The sequence below is a fragment of the Myotis brandtii genome, unplaced genomic scaffold, assembly GCF_000412655.1.
Source record: "Myotis brandtii unplaced genomic scaffold, ASM41265v1 scaffold200, whole genome shotgun sequence".
In the NCBI taxonomy this organism is placed as follows: Eukaryota; Metazoa; Chordata; class Mammalia; order Chiroptera; family Vespertilionidae; genus Myotis; species Myotis brandtii.
The window spans coordinates 1,672,165-1,686,699 of NW_005357453.1; the positions used below are offsets into that span (position 1 = coordinate 1,672,165).

The 14,535-nt window shown below is 37.8% G+C and overlaps 1 protein-coding gene across 1 annotated transcript in view; it reads left to right on the top strand.

Annotated features, from left to right (window-relative positions):
* DCC (DCC netrin 1 receptor) overlaps nt 1-14,535 on the top strand; it is a 980,448-nt gene that overhangs the window by 906,437 nt on the left and 59,476 nt on the right. The window contains exon 23 of the mRNA XM_014538876.1: nt 8,222-8,287. Coding sequence (XP_014394362.1) covers nt 8,222-8,287 — 66 coding nt within the window. The remainder of the gene's footprint in view (nt 1-8,221; nt 8,288-14,535) is intronic.

Sequence of the window (14,535 nt, forward strand, 5' to 3'; positions counted from 1 at the left end):
CCCCCTGCCCCCCCTCCTCCAATTTTCTCTTATAAGGACCCTGATCCTATTGGATCATAGCTCCATTCTTATGACCTCATTTAACCTTAATTATTTCCATAAAGGCCCATATCTCCAAACATATGAATGTGGGGTTTGGGGGCGACCCAATTCAGTTCATAACATCTTCCTTCAAAAGGAAAGCTGATTGTCTTCCCAGATTTTCAGATGAGAAAGCAGAAGGTTATGTTTTCCCCAAAGTCACAAGAATACACTTGTGGACAGAGTTGGAACCCAAACATGTTTCTCTCTTACTCCCAGAGTTTATAGTCTTTCCATTGCAGACTTCTAAAAATTTGGCTTTTTGTTTTTCTACAATTAGCTTGAGCTGTTTTAGAGCTTCTCACAAATGTATTTTAAAAATCCCTTTGTTTGGAGGTTGCAGTGAAGATAGTCATAAAATTGAACAAATTCTCAAAAATGATTATTAGATCAAACTTTTAATCTTAAAAGATTGTTTTTACATCCTTATATTCTTTTTACTCGCAAATATCGGACTCCTGTTTGAAGTGTGCATGGGTGAAAGTTGGTAATTCTTACCATGAGCATAAACATTTACAAGTCATGTATGTTTCGATGCCTGCCATGACATGGTACCTTAAAGAGGCAGGAGTCTTCATGACGTGATCTGTAGCATTGCTGAGATGAATTAGGAAGAAAATGCTTGCTTTGAGCACTCTCAAGTTTCTTTAATTCCCCGTAGCTTGAGTGGTTGATCTAAAATGCCAGGCCTGGAAAAGAGGCATAAGTTCTGAGGCCAGTTTGTAGATCCAGAAGAAGGCGGCCTGCTGAAAAGGGCCCTCCCACTGCAGAGAGAGAATTACTCTCCTGTGGATCCTGGTCATGGCCCATAATGCTCTGCTTTCCATCAGCAATCACGGTGTGTGGTCCAGGGCAGCTGGATGGGATCAGGAGGTTCCATCCTCACTGGGACCTCCTGTGTGACTTTGGGCACGTACTGATCTTCTCTCAGCATCCTCACCTCTAAAATGATGACTTCAGCCCAAGTTATCTTTTTGTTTCTTTCAGGATTTAAGATGATCAAATTTTAGGATTAATATTAGAATTAAGAAAAGAAAAGGCATAGCATCTTTGCATAGTGTAGCACTTCATGTTTTTACCATTCCTGCGATATGTCACTCTTCAGCGCACTGCACACGTTCTACCATGGTTAATTCTCATAACATCCCTACAGAGGTAGAAAATGAAACACAGAGAGCTTAACACTTGCCCAAGCTCTCGCCATATGTAAACAGTTAGACTGAGATGCATTCCCAAGCTAACTAACCTGAGAATTTCTTCTCTGAACCACTGTATAAATTCTGGAAATTCAGTGACTTCATTGGTTCCTACTTTGTTATCAAGAAGTGAAACCTAAATGGCCTCAACTAAGCTCATCTGGTTTACAGGCCTTGTCTTTCCTCAATAGGGTATTCAGGCAACATACTTACCCCTGCCATTTTACACCCCCAATGGTTTTAATCTCATGAGTAAACAGAATGTTAATTGTTTCCAAAGCAGCCTAGTGAAGCTTGCAATTTAGTGGATATAACCCAAACTTTGCAGGGTTTAGATCACAGTAGCCAAGCTGCTGTTTGAAGAATTGAAACCTTTATCACCTTTTGGTGGGAGATGCTTAATTGAAAGTGAAAACCTCTTTTTGCCCTGTTATTGTCTGTCATTTTAATTCACTTTATTATTCAAGTGCTTGCTCTACCCCTTTTAAAAAGCTATTCTCGCCCTAACCGGTTTGGCTCAATGGATAGAGCATTGGCCTGCAGACTGAAGGGTCCCAGGTTTGATTCTGGTCAAGGGCATGTACCTTGGTTGCGGGCACATCCCCAGAAGGGAGTGTGCAGGAGGCAGCTGATCAATGTTTCTCTCTCATCACTCTTTCTAACTCTCTATCCCTCTCCCTTCCTCTCTGTAAAAAATAAATAAAATATATTTTTAAAAAGAAAAATAGCTATTCTCACGTGTGCTTTCCTCAGGTTGAAAATTTTGCAACTTTAGAAATTACGACTGGTGGAAAAGTAGAGGCAAAAAAATGAATAATGTGCTTTAAACAAAGCATTTGGGGTGCTTAACCGTGTTCCCAGCAAGTAGGCAAGTAGCTGCTTCAGTCAATGTCTCAGGGGCTTTTATGTTCTAATAGGTAACTCTGAAAGAAAACAACATACTCGGGACTCACAAGAACTGATACAATTCATGGTATAGTTTTAACTTTCTAAGACTTGAAAGGTAGACATTTTTGTTAACAAGTCCTCCAAAAGATTATTGAAATTAGGTCCTCTTGTAAGACTCATTGTGTTGCTAAATGCCCTTCTTTAGCTAAATACGGCATTCCTAGCTTTATTCCCTGCCCACTTCTATCAGTCCTGGACTCTACCTCCTGAATTTTCATTCCAAAACATTCCAAAACGATGCTTCACTGTTGCTTACAGAATGGAGTCAGTTCTTTGACATCAAGACCCTGACTATCTGACCCCAACTTCCCTCTTCTAGCCTCATGACCAATCTATCCATACACTGCAGTCTTTTATTCTTCTATATGCCCTTACCATCGGACTTATTCATTGCTATGTAGTCATTTTCTTATACTTTGCTATTTATATTCTCAAACTCTAGGCCAGGTTGTAAATTCCTTGATGGCAGATGACTGGTCTGATTCACGTGGTCATTTCCTTCCTCCCTGAATGTCCAGTTTCTAATTGTGAATGGATTATATTTATTGATGCCAGATAAGTGTTTTTGTTGAATTATGATGACACAGGTCTTTTGGGAAACAATCTTGGAATAATCTGGAAAGATAGACTTTGTCATCTAATCAAAAGAATAGTTCAGAGAACCCAAAAGAACAGTGTTCATGGCTGTGGGTACTGTACATGTTACGGATCTTAGGGGATATGAAAAAGATGGGAAATTATTTTTCCAGTAGAGAGAAAGTATCGTATCTTCAAATTTCATCTGTTAAATTAAAGTTCAACAGAAAAACAACAAGTTCTCTGTGATCCAGGCAATAGTAGATGATTCTGACCTCCTGTGCTCTTTTCTTGACCTCCACCACCCTTCCTGTCATTTCTTGTTAGCAGAAAATTATAGACTTGCATTTCACAGCTGCTTGTAATTCTGAGTACAGAAAGGAGAAAATCAGAGCCAGCGGGCGCTGATGAGTTTTTGAAATGTCAAATGTGCAGTATGAAAGGAATTGGACTCACTTTTGCCAACTTGCTGGTAACTCTGCCTAGCCCTGTGCTGCTTGTGAGGAAGCATAAGAAAGAAGTACAGTTCCACCGGGCCATTGAAAAGAAACACGCAACATAGTTAGACACTCCAAGCTCAACATGCTAAACCAGCGGGTACCATCTAATATGTACATTACAGGGTTTGAGATGGGCAATTACTGTGTGTAAGTAGTATAGAAGACTCTGAAAACCCACGGCTGGACTCTACATATATGAGTAGAATTTGAGTCAACACAAATGACCACAAAGGGAAAGATAACTGGAACCTTTATTTCGAGAAATCCCAAAATGGAGAAATTAAGAAGCCAAGAAGCTGCTCAAAGAAGGAGATTTGCAGGATGTGTTCAGCAGACAGTTAGGGTCCCACTGGGCAAAGTAGGGCCCTGTGATGAAGACACATTTGGTAATGGGCTTTGGCTCTTTTTCTCTGCTCAATCACAGCAGTAGTCAGGCTTTCCTACTTTCCAACACATCCAGTAGCTACTGTCTACACTGGCCACCGAAGACCAGCATGCTCCGGAGCCAGAGCCCTGCAAACCCCATTCACTATTGACTGATGATGGGAGCGTGTGGGGCAGGGGCAGGGAAAGGAAGATCTGGACAGGGCCTCAGTGTGTCATCCTCAGAGTTTTCCTCACCTTATTAGTCTACTTCTGCTATGCCTTCTATCAAGTGTCACCTTTACTTCTCCCAGTCTCTATATGGTTACAGACTGAATTGTTTCCTTTCCCTTCCAAAGTCTGTTTTGCTCTATGTGTCCTATTGAGAATGGACCTACCACCCCCCAGTCACACCCATTCACCCAAACCCTCACATTTACACACCAGGAGCAACTCTAAGAAGTGCTCTAATTTATGTCCAACACTCTCACCATTCCTTCTCTTATTTATCAATTTGCCGAATAATGATAAGATAACCACCAGAGCCAGGCAGCTTCAGCCACTTAATAAAATGAGTAAATTAGTGTTTCTGAACCACAGTTTACTCATCTATATAATGGAGCTAATAACATATGCCTCATGGATTTGTAATTAATATTAGTCTCACCCTATTTATTATAACAGCCTCTTCTAATTAATTTGCTCTTCACAACTCAGCCAGAATAATCTTACTAACATACATATTTAATTGAGTCACTTTTCTGCTTAGTATACTTCAGTGAATCTCTGCCCCCTACAAGATAAATTCTAACTCTTTGGTAGAGCATATAGGGAGTTTTCTTATTTCATCCCTGCCTGGCTTTCTAAGCTTACCCACCTTACTCTTCTTTTTTAATCAACAAACTTTCCTTCATGTTAACTTGAAAACACTGTGTTGAACCTTAGGAAAGATTAAGAAGAGCTTATTAGTTATTTTTATTAATATATGTTTGAAATATCCTAGGTGTGCGTTATGATTTTGCTGCCTGGTTTATAGACATCCTGATGACTTTGTTCAAAGTCAGCAGTGTTACCAACTACATGAAAAACTGATCTCTTAGACACATTTTCCTGCCTCTGAAAAACCATCTGCTTTAAATATATCTCGCTATGATCTGCGTATTAGACAGTGAAACTGTATTCAAGTGGAATTAATGGATTATTTTTATCCACTGGTATACATGATATAAAATCAATGCAATTTTCTTCATTATCACCCAAATTATTTTCTAAGAATAGTTCTAAGATCAAGAAGATCTCTCAGTGCTCTGCATCTGTGAGGAGATCTATATTGATCATTTGTTAGCTGACAAATCTGCCCATTTCACTTAGATTACGGGTCATATTTTTTCTCTTGGGATTGATTGTGGGGCACCATCTGTTATCCCCATTCAGAAATATGGATTAAAGAATCCATTAGAAATACCACATCCTCTTTTGCCAATGTCCTCCGCATATTAACTTTCCATTTATTCCTCCCTAAACTTATAAACATCCACTCAGAAAAAATAAGACTGTAGAAATGAAATCTCAGTTGAATTAATCTTCGGCAGGTAATACAAAATTTTTGTCATGGGAAATATTCTCCATCTGCCCATGTGTGCTAGAAGTAGGGGTTTAATGTAAACATTAATGTTTCATTTTACATACACAGCACTCACCACAGTAAAAATATAGTAATAGATGAATTAACTTATTCTTACATCTTCAAAGTCAGAGTAAATTAAAAGCCTCTGCAGTTAGCTAATATTAATTGTGACTAAGCCTGAATAGGACCTGGATACCTTGAACCAGCTCTAACTGTCATGGCTGGATCCATATCCAATTGATCATTGTATACTATCCCTCCCCTGAGGATCTAGGACTGTGCCTTGCATACAGTAGGCACTGAATAAATTTTGAATGGATTTTTATCAGTTTTATGCTCCATTAATTAAGATCTCTGGGATCTTTTATGTATCTTTTCAGTAACTGACTTTCCATGTACTAGAGTCTAATTAGTCCTCAGTTTGCCTAAATCAGTGCTTATGAAATTAACCAAGTGAACTAAATACATTCAATATTCAATCCACAGCCAAAAGCCCTTAACAATGCTTTTTACTGCCAGGCAATAACAGCATCCTCTTTAGTCTCCAGTGTCTCCTCATTTACACTTTCTGGTTCTTGCCTTAAAGCAGGGGGAGAATCACTTTTTTAAAAACTTTTTTTTACCCATAAAGGATGCCTTCCTGGAATTGAAAAGACATTTTAGAGAACAGAAACATAGCACACAAAATTAATATTTGATTCTCACGTCTTTAGATAAAGAGGATCTCAGATTCATCAATATACAAGAGGTGAATTTTGTGTTTCCGTACGCAAGTGGTGCAAGAACTCTAAATTACCATAAATCCAATCTAACTAGTTGATGATATCAAGTTTCTTTAAAGTACTTTCTATTGGGTATGTTAAGAGTTACTTAATTTTCTTTCATGGTATTAATCTAGTTATAAAAAGTTCACCAGTGTCAATACACTAGATTCCATGAGTACAAAGTTCAAGCTTTAAGCTGCCTCCTCTTATTTAGAAAGCATTTTGAGAGTCCATTTATCTTACTCAAAGCTTGAACCACACGACATCTGATTTTCTTCTACGTGTTGAAATTCACAAGGTAATTAATAGCCTCACTAAATCTAAGGGGTGCTCTACCCATAGAGCTTTCTGCCTAAGTAACATATGGATGTGCTTCTGAGCTTGTTTTTGCATCTTCCCACAAACTAGCTGGGAGAATGAGAAACTTCATTAAAAAGACATTTGTGGGGATGCTAGAGGGGAAGGAAAATCCTCCACAGGCTCTATACCCAATTTCCAGCCAAATACAGGATCACTCCCCACAGGAATCATTTATTGCTTTACTGGCCTAAGTGATGGGCCTGTTAGCATCTCCTTTGCCTGACTGCTTTGCAATCTAGTTGCTTTCAGATCTAAGAAAAGTCATCTTACTATTTATACAGAACTTCTGTCTCACTTCATTTCTTCCAACATTGATCTTACAATGTCTGGTGGGCAAAGCTTATCCTCTGCTCATTGAAAACTGCAAATGTGTCTGAGTCACACAAGCAAGGTGTTTGGGAAAAGGGTTAGGCTTGTCCAAATTCTAGCCAACCCACCAAAATTTACATAATTGGTTCTTATTTCAGTTGCTTCTCTCACCACTCCCTAACCCCACCACCTCCACACACATAGGAGCCTCCACTTGTTTATAAACCCACAGTCATTGGCCAGCAGATTTTTAATGTACCAGGTTATGCTGAAAACAGAATATGAAGTGATTGCATTAATTTATGCATAGCTTGTTGGAAGCTTGCCATCCTAACTTCAGCGCTGACTTGATATCAAAAGAATGTTTAAAATTGTGAATGTATAGTCTGTTAACAAAATGCAAGTCAGCCCTTCACAACTATTTTGTAAATAAAATGAGATCTTGGGAAAGCTTTAGTAAGAAGAGTGTCGGGTCTGCGAAATAAGGTCTCAAGAGTAGGACTTGAAGAAAGCTAAAATCTATGCCTGTGAGGAAACAACCATTACTGTAGCTGACTCCCAAGTTGACTTCCTCAGCATCCCCTGATTAAAACCACTTTCAGAAATAACTCCCTGAAGCAAATAAAACAGAGAATTAATTCTATTCTTGTATGTGTTTGCATATAAATTCAACTCCCAAATGTATTTCCATAAATGATGTACCTAATAGAAATCTAGAACACAAAATCTAATCAAATAATTATAGTTCTACAGATGTACGAAAAGATGAAGGTATTAGAATAATTATATCTGGTTAATTTCTGGCTCAATTCTGTTAAAGACTAATTTTACAATTGTTGAACATCTAATGGGAGGCACTGTTTCCAATAATGTAATGCTTCTTCCTTTTCTGGTGTGTTTGTCAGAAATATTCAGACCATGTGGGTTGCTTTTCTCCATTTATAATAGCTCCTTTCCAGGCACCTAGTTGACATTAGCACAAAGACTACCGAAACTCAGATATAAGATTAAATGTGTTGTCCCTTGTAAAGTAATAATGATAGCTTGCCAAGTCATGTCATGGGCAACAGTGTAGGCAGAACCTGCTGCAGCAAACAGAGCTTGGCTTTGCCTCTCTGGAGCCCTGAGCAGCGAGCACCCTTTCTGTCCCAAGCTGTTCAGGGAAGCAACATGTAGACTAGCACCGCTATTGTACCTTTAGTGACTTTTTAACAAGAATATTGGCGGGGGGGTAGCTTTTCAAACAGGAATTGAATTTAGCTTGTTTAATAGTCCATTTTCATGAGCTGGTTTGTTTTTTTCTAACACAGAAAATAACATTCTCACAAGGTATTTTGGTATTAACAACCTCGGGCTTTCTTCGAGGTGGCCAAAATAATCATGTTTCATTGTTGGTGTATTTTGAAATATTTATTATTTCTGTCTGCCCGCTTTGTTTCTTTTGTGCTTTCATGTTGCATAGCCACTAACATTCTGATATGCTTTCCCAATACATAGGTCGCCATGGAGATGGAGGTTATTGGCCAGTTGATACCAATTTGATTGATAGAAGTACTCTCAATGGTAAGTATATAAATTAGTTTATATTGGATTGGTTATATTAATTAAATGGTTAATTCTAGAGCTCTGCAGCACATTTTCTATTGACTACAAGTTCCAAAATTCCCAGACTTGGGGATGTAGTTGGAATAATAGAAACATGAAGTTATTAACAAACCTGTAGAATATTCGATCAGAAGAGAGTCAGAAAAGCCAAAGCATGGAGAATTGTATAAATGACAGAGGACTTTTAAATGTCTATATTTTAAAGTGTTATGTGTATTTAAAATGTTTCCAATTATTTTATTCGAGAGAGGTGATACCTACAATAGATTGAATTGAAACGCATCAGTTTCATAAATTAACATTACCAGTACGTTTGCCTAAAGTACATTTATTCTTCAAAATCTTCTAGCACCTTAGAGCCAATTTCCCATCACACGGTCAAGATTAGACATTTAGTTCTGCTCATCCTAATGAGCATTCACATATTCTTGGTTTTGAGAATCACCAGATGAAGGCCATCTTAGAACTGCCTGGAAGAACTCCTGTTGGAGTTGTTTTCTGGATCTTGTCCTGAGTTTTGCTGAAGCAGAAACTATGGGAAGTTGGATAAATACTAGCCAAACTCCCAGGGATTGATGTATATATGATAACTTCCTTCTATAGGTTCTTAAAAAATTGTTGCTATTGTTGATTGGCTTGGTTTACTAAAAACATATTTCGTATATTCAAAATACAGATATCAACACATGTACCCATCACCTAAGTTAAGTTATAAAATAGTCAACAATGCAATCGAAATCTCTTATATGTCTCTACCTTATCACATCTTCTCTCACATTCCTTCCATCTCTCACTATGTTGTAGCCACTCTCCCAAATATGATATTTCTCATATGTGTATATGTTCCACCAAATATTGTGGTAATATTATACATGTTTAAAACTTTAGGAAATGACATCATACTATGTCTATCCTGCTACAGCTTGCACTTATATTTAAGTTTGTGTTTTGTTTTTCTTAGACCTTTATTGTTGAAAATATTACATGTGGCCCCTCTTTCCCCCATTGACCCCTTCTAGCCCACCGCTATCCCTCTGAACCAAGCTTTCACTCCCCCACTGTTGGTGTCCATGGGTGATGCATATATGCATACAAGTTCTTTAGTTACTCTCGCCCTCCCACCCACCCACTCCCCCCTTCCCTCTGAGATTCCACAATCTGTTCCATGCTTCTGTGTCTCTGGATCTATTTTGTTGAACCGTTCATTTTGTTCATTAGATTCCAAACATGAGTGAGATCATTTAATGTGCTTTTAAGATTTATTCATGTATTTGCAAATAGCTTTCCTTCATTTATCTTTGCTGCTATATAGTACTGTTTTATGAAAATAACACAATGATTTACTTAACAATTTTAGCAGGTTTTCATGAGAAATATGATTAATGAATAGCTAAATATCCATTTGGATGTTCTTCTGTTAAAAAAATCCATGTAAGAAGCCCAAATTGCAATCTAAAAGTTTTTTGCTGACCATGACATTAGAATAAAGGGGTGAATTATGTGATTATTTCCTATCATAGACTATGACAATCTAATGCATCCCTTTCCCCAAAGAGGATATGTATAATCTAGGGAGTAGACCAGATGCTCCCATGAAAGGCTCAGTGTCCCCTCTCCCCTGGCCAGTGGTGGACTCAGGTACACATTTTGTTGACTCTTCTAGTTGCCAGGCATAGCCTGTCTGTCACTGATGCATTACGTAACCAGACAAGTACAATCTTTCATATTTAAATTTTCTAAATATATTCCATTCAAGCTTTTCTAAGATTATGTCTAGGATATTCTATCCAGGTTGCTATTGCCCTCACCACTTCTATTGTGTCTTACACAGATACTCTTCCCTCACTTTAGTAACATTCCTGTCTTTTGTAGGTATTAGAGTTTTAGGGGCCTGTTATAGCTAGTCCCTGGCTCCGATAGTTCCCAGGTTCCAACAGACAGAGACACACTTTGGAGATTTCACAGAAGAAATATGAGAGGAGGGATGTGTTGGGACTGAAAACAGACCATGAACGTGCTACATAGATTGGTTTAGATATAATTCCCTCCCCCAAACTTTGCAAGTGTCATTCTCTTTCTTCAACTTTTATCCCGAAATCTCAACAATATGCCGAACACCCTTCATGCATTTCAGTAGTCAGTAAGAAATGCTATAAAGCCTCACTGCATGCAGGGTACTTGCTGTGAGACATGGGACATATTGGAAAAAGCCCCTGCAGGAGCAATAGACAAAGAGGGAGGATTACCCAGGTGGACATAGCTGAGAAGTGCACCCAGGAAAGATGAAAGAGAGTGGGAAAAATCCCCGACATGTGAGGAAAGGAAAAGAAGGTTGTTGCTGAAATTGTGTGGAAACCTAATTGTAGTATTTGTTACCCTGAGATGGAGTATTTGACGGGAATTAACTTTTCCCCTTTAGAATCATCCTGCAGAACAGATTCTGAGCTGTTGTGTCTATGGGAGTTTCAAGTTGGAATTCATTCCCAGATGAAGGCAGCCTATAGAATAATTTTTTTTTGAAGAGACAGAGTGCCAGGAAATTAAAGAAATAATTGTTATAGATAATTGGGAAAACACCATTATCTTCTAGCAGTTTCCATCCACTACTGAGCAGTGTTACTTGTGTGAAAGGTGGATCAGATGTTAGCCACAGATAGAGAACTCTGTAGTCTCTTAAACTGTGTCCTAAAGAACTTTAATTTTGCATAGAATTGCCAAACTTAGTACCTAAACATACAGAAAGCTCAGTAAAACTTGAATCCTCTCTAATTGCCTATAAATATGAGATAAAGAAAAATATTGCAAGGGATAGCCATGGTAATATTTTTCAATGTACATATACATAGAGAGCTAGAAATAATTCAGATAACTGTATCTTTATTTTTAATTATTAAATGTGGCAATTCTAATTTGGGATCAAGTTTAAAACCTTGGTATTGACTATTTGAACTTGCCCTTCCAAATAAAACAAATTCTCTGGTTGAAAAGAAACCTAGGACAAATTTGCTGTTGAGGTTAGTCAACAAGAACTTTTCATGGGAGTCAGACCTCACATGAAGGGAATGACAGTAATTGAGAGAAATGTCTTTCGTTGTGTTTTTTACATTTTATTTAATATTCCTAGTGGAAATATAATTGTAAATGTAATTATGATTAATTTAATGTGATCACATTATCTCACCAGAGAAAGTCATGGAGATAAAAATAGACGAATGGTATTAGTTACTTGAAACCAGTTTAGATTATTGGCATTATTCCTTCTTAATTTTCTGCATCACTCATGGAGTTTTAGATATTCTTAAATAGATGGGATGAACAAAGCACCTGAAATATTTCTAGAATCCCTACTGGAATAACAAATTATGACAGGCTGCTTGTCTAAGGTGAATTGATAACCTCAGAGAGACAAGGATGGTGGCAGGCAAACTTAATCTACTTTTCTGTTTAGCTAGCAGATAAATGATGGCAAATTTGTAATTTGATTTTAGTTTGGGCTATTGCAAGCAAATCAGCAAAGACATCTAAAAACCAGAGCTTTTGATTAAAATCCTACTAATGTCTTAAGTCTGAAGAAGGGGATATATTTTCCAACTAGATGAACAATGATACCCTGACTGATAAAACTCTAACCCCACCCCATCTTTAAAAGGTAGGCTGTATCAATGAGAACATTTTAAAATTTGAGTTTTTGAACCTTATATATAATGCAAATTTCATACATCTCCTCTTAGAGTGATGGGATTATGGAGGTTTTCTCTTTCCCTACTTTGCTGGATTCATCCTTCAATGCCTTGTAAGAGAATAATGGCTTATTGTCAGGATACTCAAGCCAGGTGCAAACAAATTTAGACCTAGCTAATCATTTACTTTCTCCTACAGCATGTCACCCTTTTAAAATGGAATCCAAAAAAAGAAAAACAAAGATATAATTCATGTTTACTGTTGTAGTTGGAAGCGCTTAATTAAATTGAGGATACTGAAGAGGTCTCCAAATTATTTTATGATGACAAGCAGACTCAAAGCCAATATGTGGTGATATGGTAGTATTTTATTTTTATGAGGCATTCGGTTTTGAATTATAGTCCCCATTTTTAAATCGGAAACATCTTCAACTTCTGTAAAATGTGACTTTGTAGTTTATGTTTGTATGAATGACAAGAATATTGAAAATTACTTCAATTACATCATGTATGTTTTTCTTAGTGAGGATGATAAATCACCAGTTTATGTGAAAATTACTTCAATTACATCATGTTTTTCTTAGTGAGGATGATAAATCACCAGTTTATTTTTGTTGGTTGCTCCTCCAATAATTTAAAAATTAGTAACTTTAGTTAAGAAATCGATGAACCCGACAAAAAAATGTTGTTATATTGACCTCAACCTTTAAAAACTAAATTAAAATTATGTTGAAAACTATGTTGATACTTTGGTGAAATGTTATTTAAAAATCAATGTTATTAATTTTTGAATATTCAGAAGTATATTAGATGTTCTGCAAAACACGCCTTGTACTCTGTGTTTAGGAGAAAATACCATGATTTGTCCTGTAGTTTTAGAAAACTTTTATTCTTTTCAGAGCTCAATGCCACTTAAACTAATCTAAATAAAATACACACAAAAGCTCTTTCCATGTTTGCATGAAATGATCAACATAGGTTGGTAAGCTGTTTATAAAACATTCAACAGACTTCTGAATGCCAAAGGCAAGGTCCAGAGATAAAATTTTTACAGTTGTTTTTCCTGTGGAAAGATCAATGAAGTGGTCCAGGGTCTCAGGTTTTAGTCTACAAAAGGACCTGCCCACCAATATCTATCCCAAATGATCTTAAGGATCCCAGACAAATCCCAAAACCAGGTTCTAGAACTGACTTTGCCAGGGATTAGGACTGTCAGTCATGTCACTTAAACTCTTTGGATTTCAGTTTTTCGTCTGAACATAGGACCTATTAAGCTAGTCAGGATTTCTCAACCTCCAAACTATTGCCACTGGGGCCTGGATAATCTTTTGTTCTGAGACCTGTCCTGTACATTTGCACTGTAGGATATTGAGCAGCATCCCTAGCCTGTAACCGTTAGATGCCAGTCATATTTCCCCCTTCCAGGTAACAACCAAAAAAATGCCTCTGGACATTGCCAAATTTCCCCTTAGGGCAGCGGTTCTCAACCTGTGGGTCACGACCCCTTTGGGGGTCGAAGGACCCTTTCACAGGGGTCGCCTAAGACCATTGGAAAACACATATATAATTACATATTGTTTTTGTGATTAATCACTATGCTTTAATTATGTTCAATTTGTAACAATGAAAGTACATCCTGCATATCAGATATTTACATCACGATTCATAACAGTAGCAAAATTGCAGTTATGAAGTAGCAACGAAAATAATTTTATGGTTGGAGGTCACCACAACATGAGGAACTGTATTAAAGGGTCACATCATTAGGAAGGTTGAGAACCACTGCCTTAGGGGTAAGGGAGGGGGCACAATCTTCCCAGTTGAAAATCACTGATCTAGATGACTATTCCCCAAAAGTTGTTCCAGTGCACACGGGTCCCATGAGAAGCTCTGAGAAAAAAAGAAGTGCTTCGTTAACTAAAGATTGGCCTTTCATTTCTCTTTGTCCAGGTCCTCCCCTTCTGCTTCAGCACTAGATCTGAGTCTTCTGAGAGCTCCTCTGCTCAAGCTATACTCTTTATTCTGGTGATCGCATCCACTCCCAGGATTCCATCTATGGGCGTGAATAGCAAATCAGGTTACTTTTCTCCTGGGATAAAAGTGGAGTCATTTTTAAAGGTTGAGGTCAATATAACATCTATTCCATTCACATTCCATCTATGTGCCCACTGCCAAACTCTAGCTGCCTCTTTATAATGTACTAAAGATCTCCACCCTGACATATTCAAGACTGAACATTTGTCTGCCCTCACTGAGCCTGCCCTAACTTCCTCTCCCTCATCTCAGGCATAAGGACTATTACTTAACCCTGAAGCTGACACTTCCTTCCTAACTCCCCCACATGCAATCTACTTTGTTCATTTACTTTCAAATTATATTGGGTAACTGTTCACTTTGTCTGATTGTAATGGCCACCATCTCAGTTCAAGCTAGCATCTTCTCTCACCTGGAGAAATTCAATATTCTCTCTGCTGGTCTCTCTGCTTTCACCACCAGCCCCGCTCCACACAGCAGGGAGAGATGTCT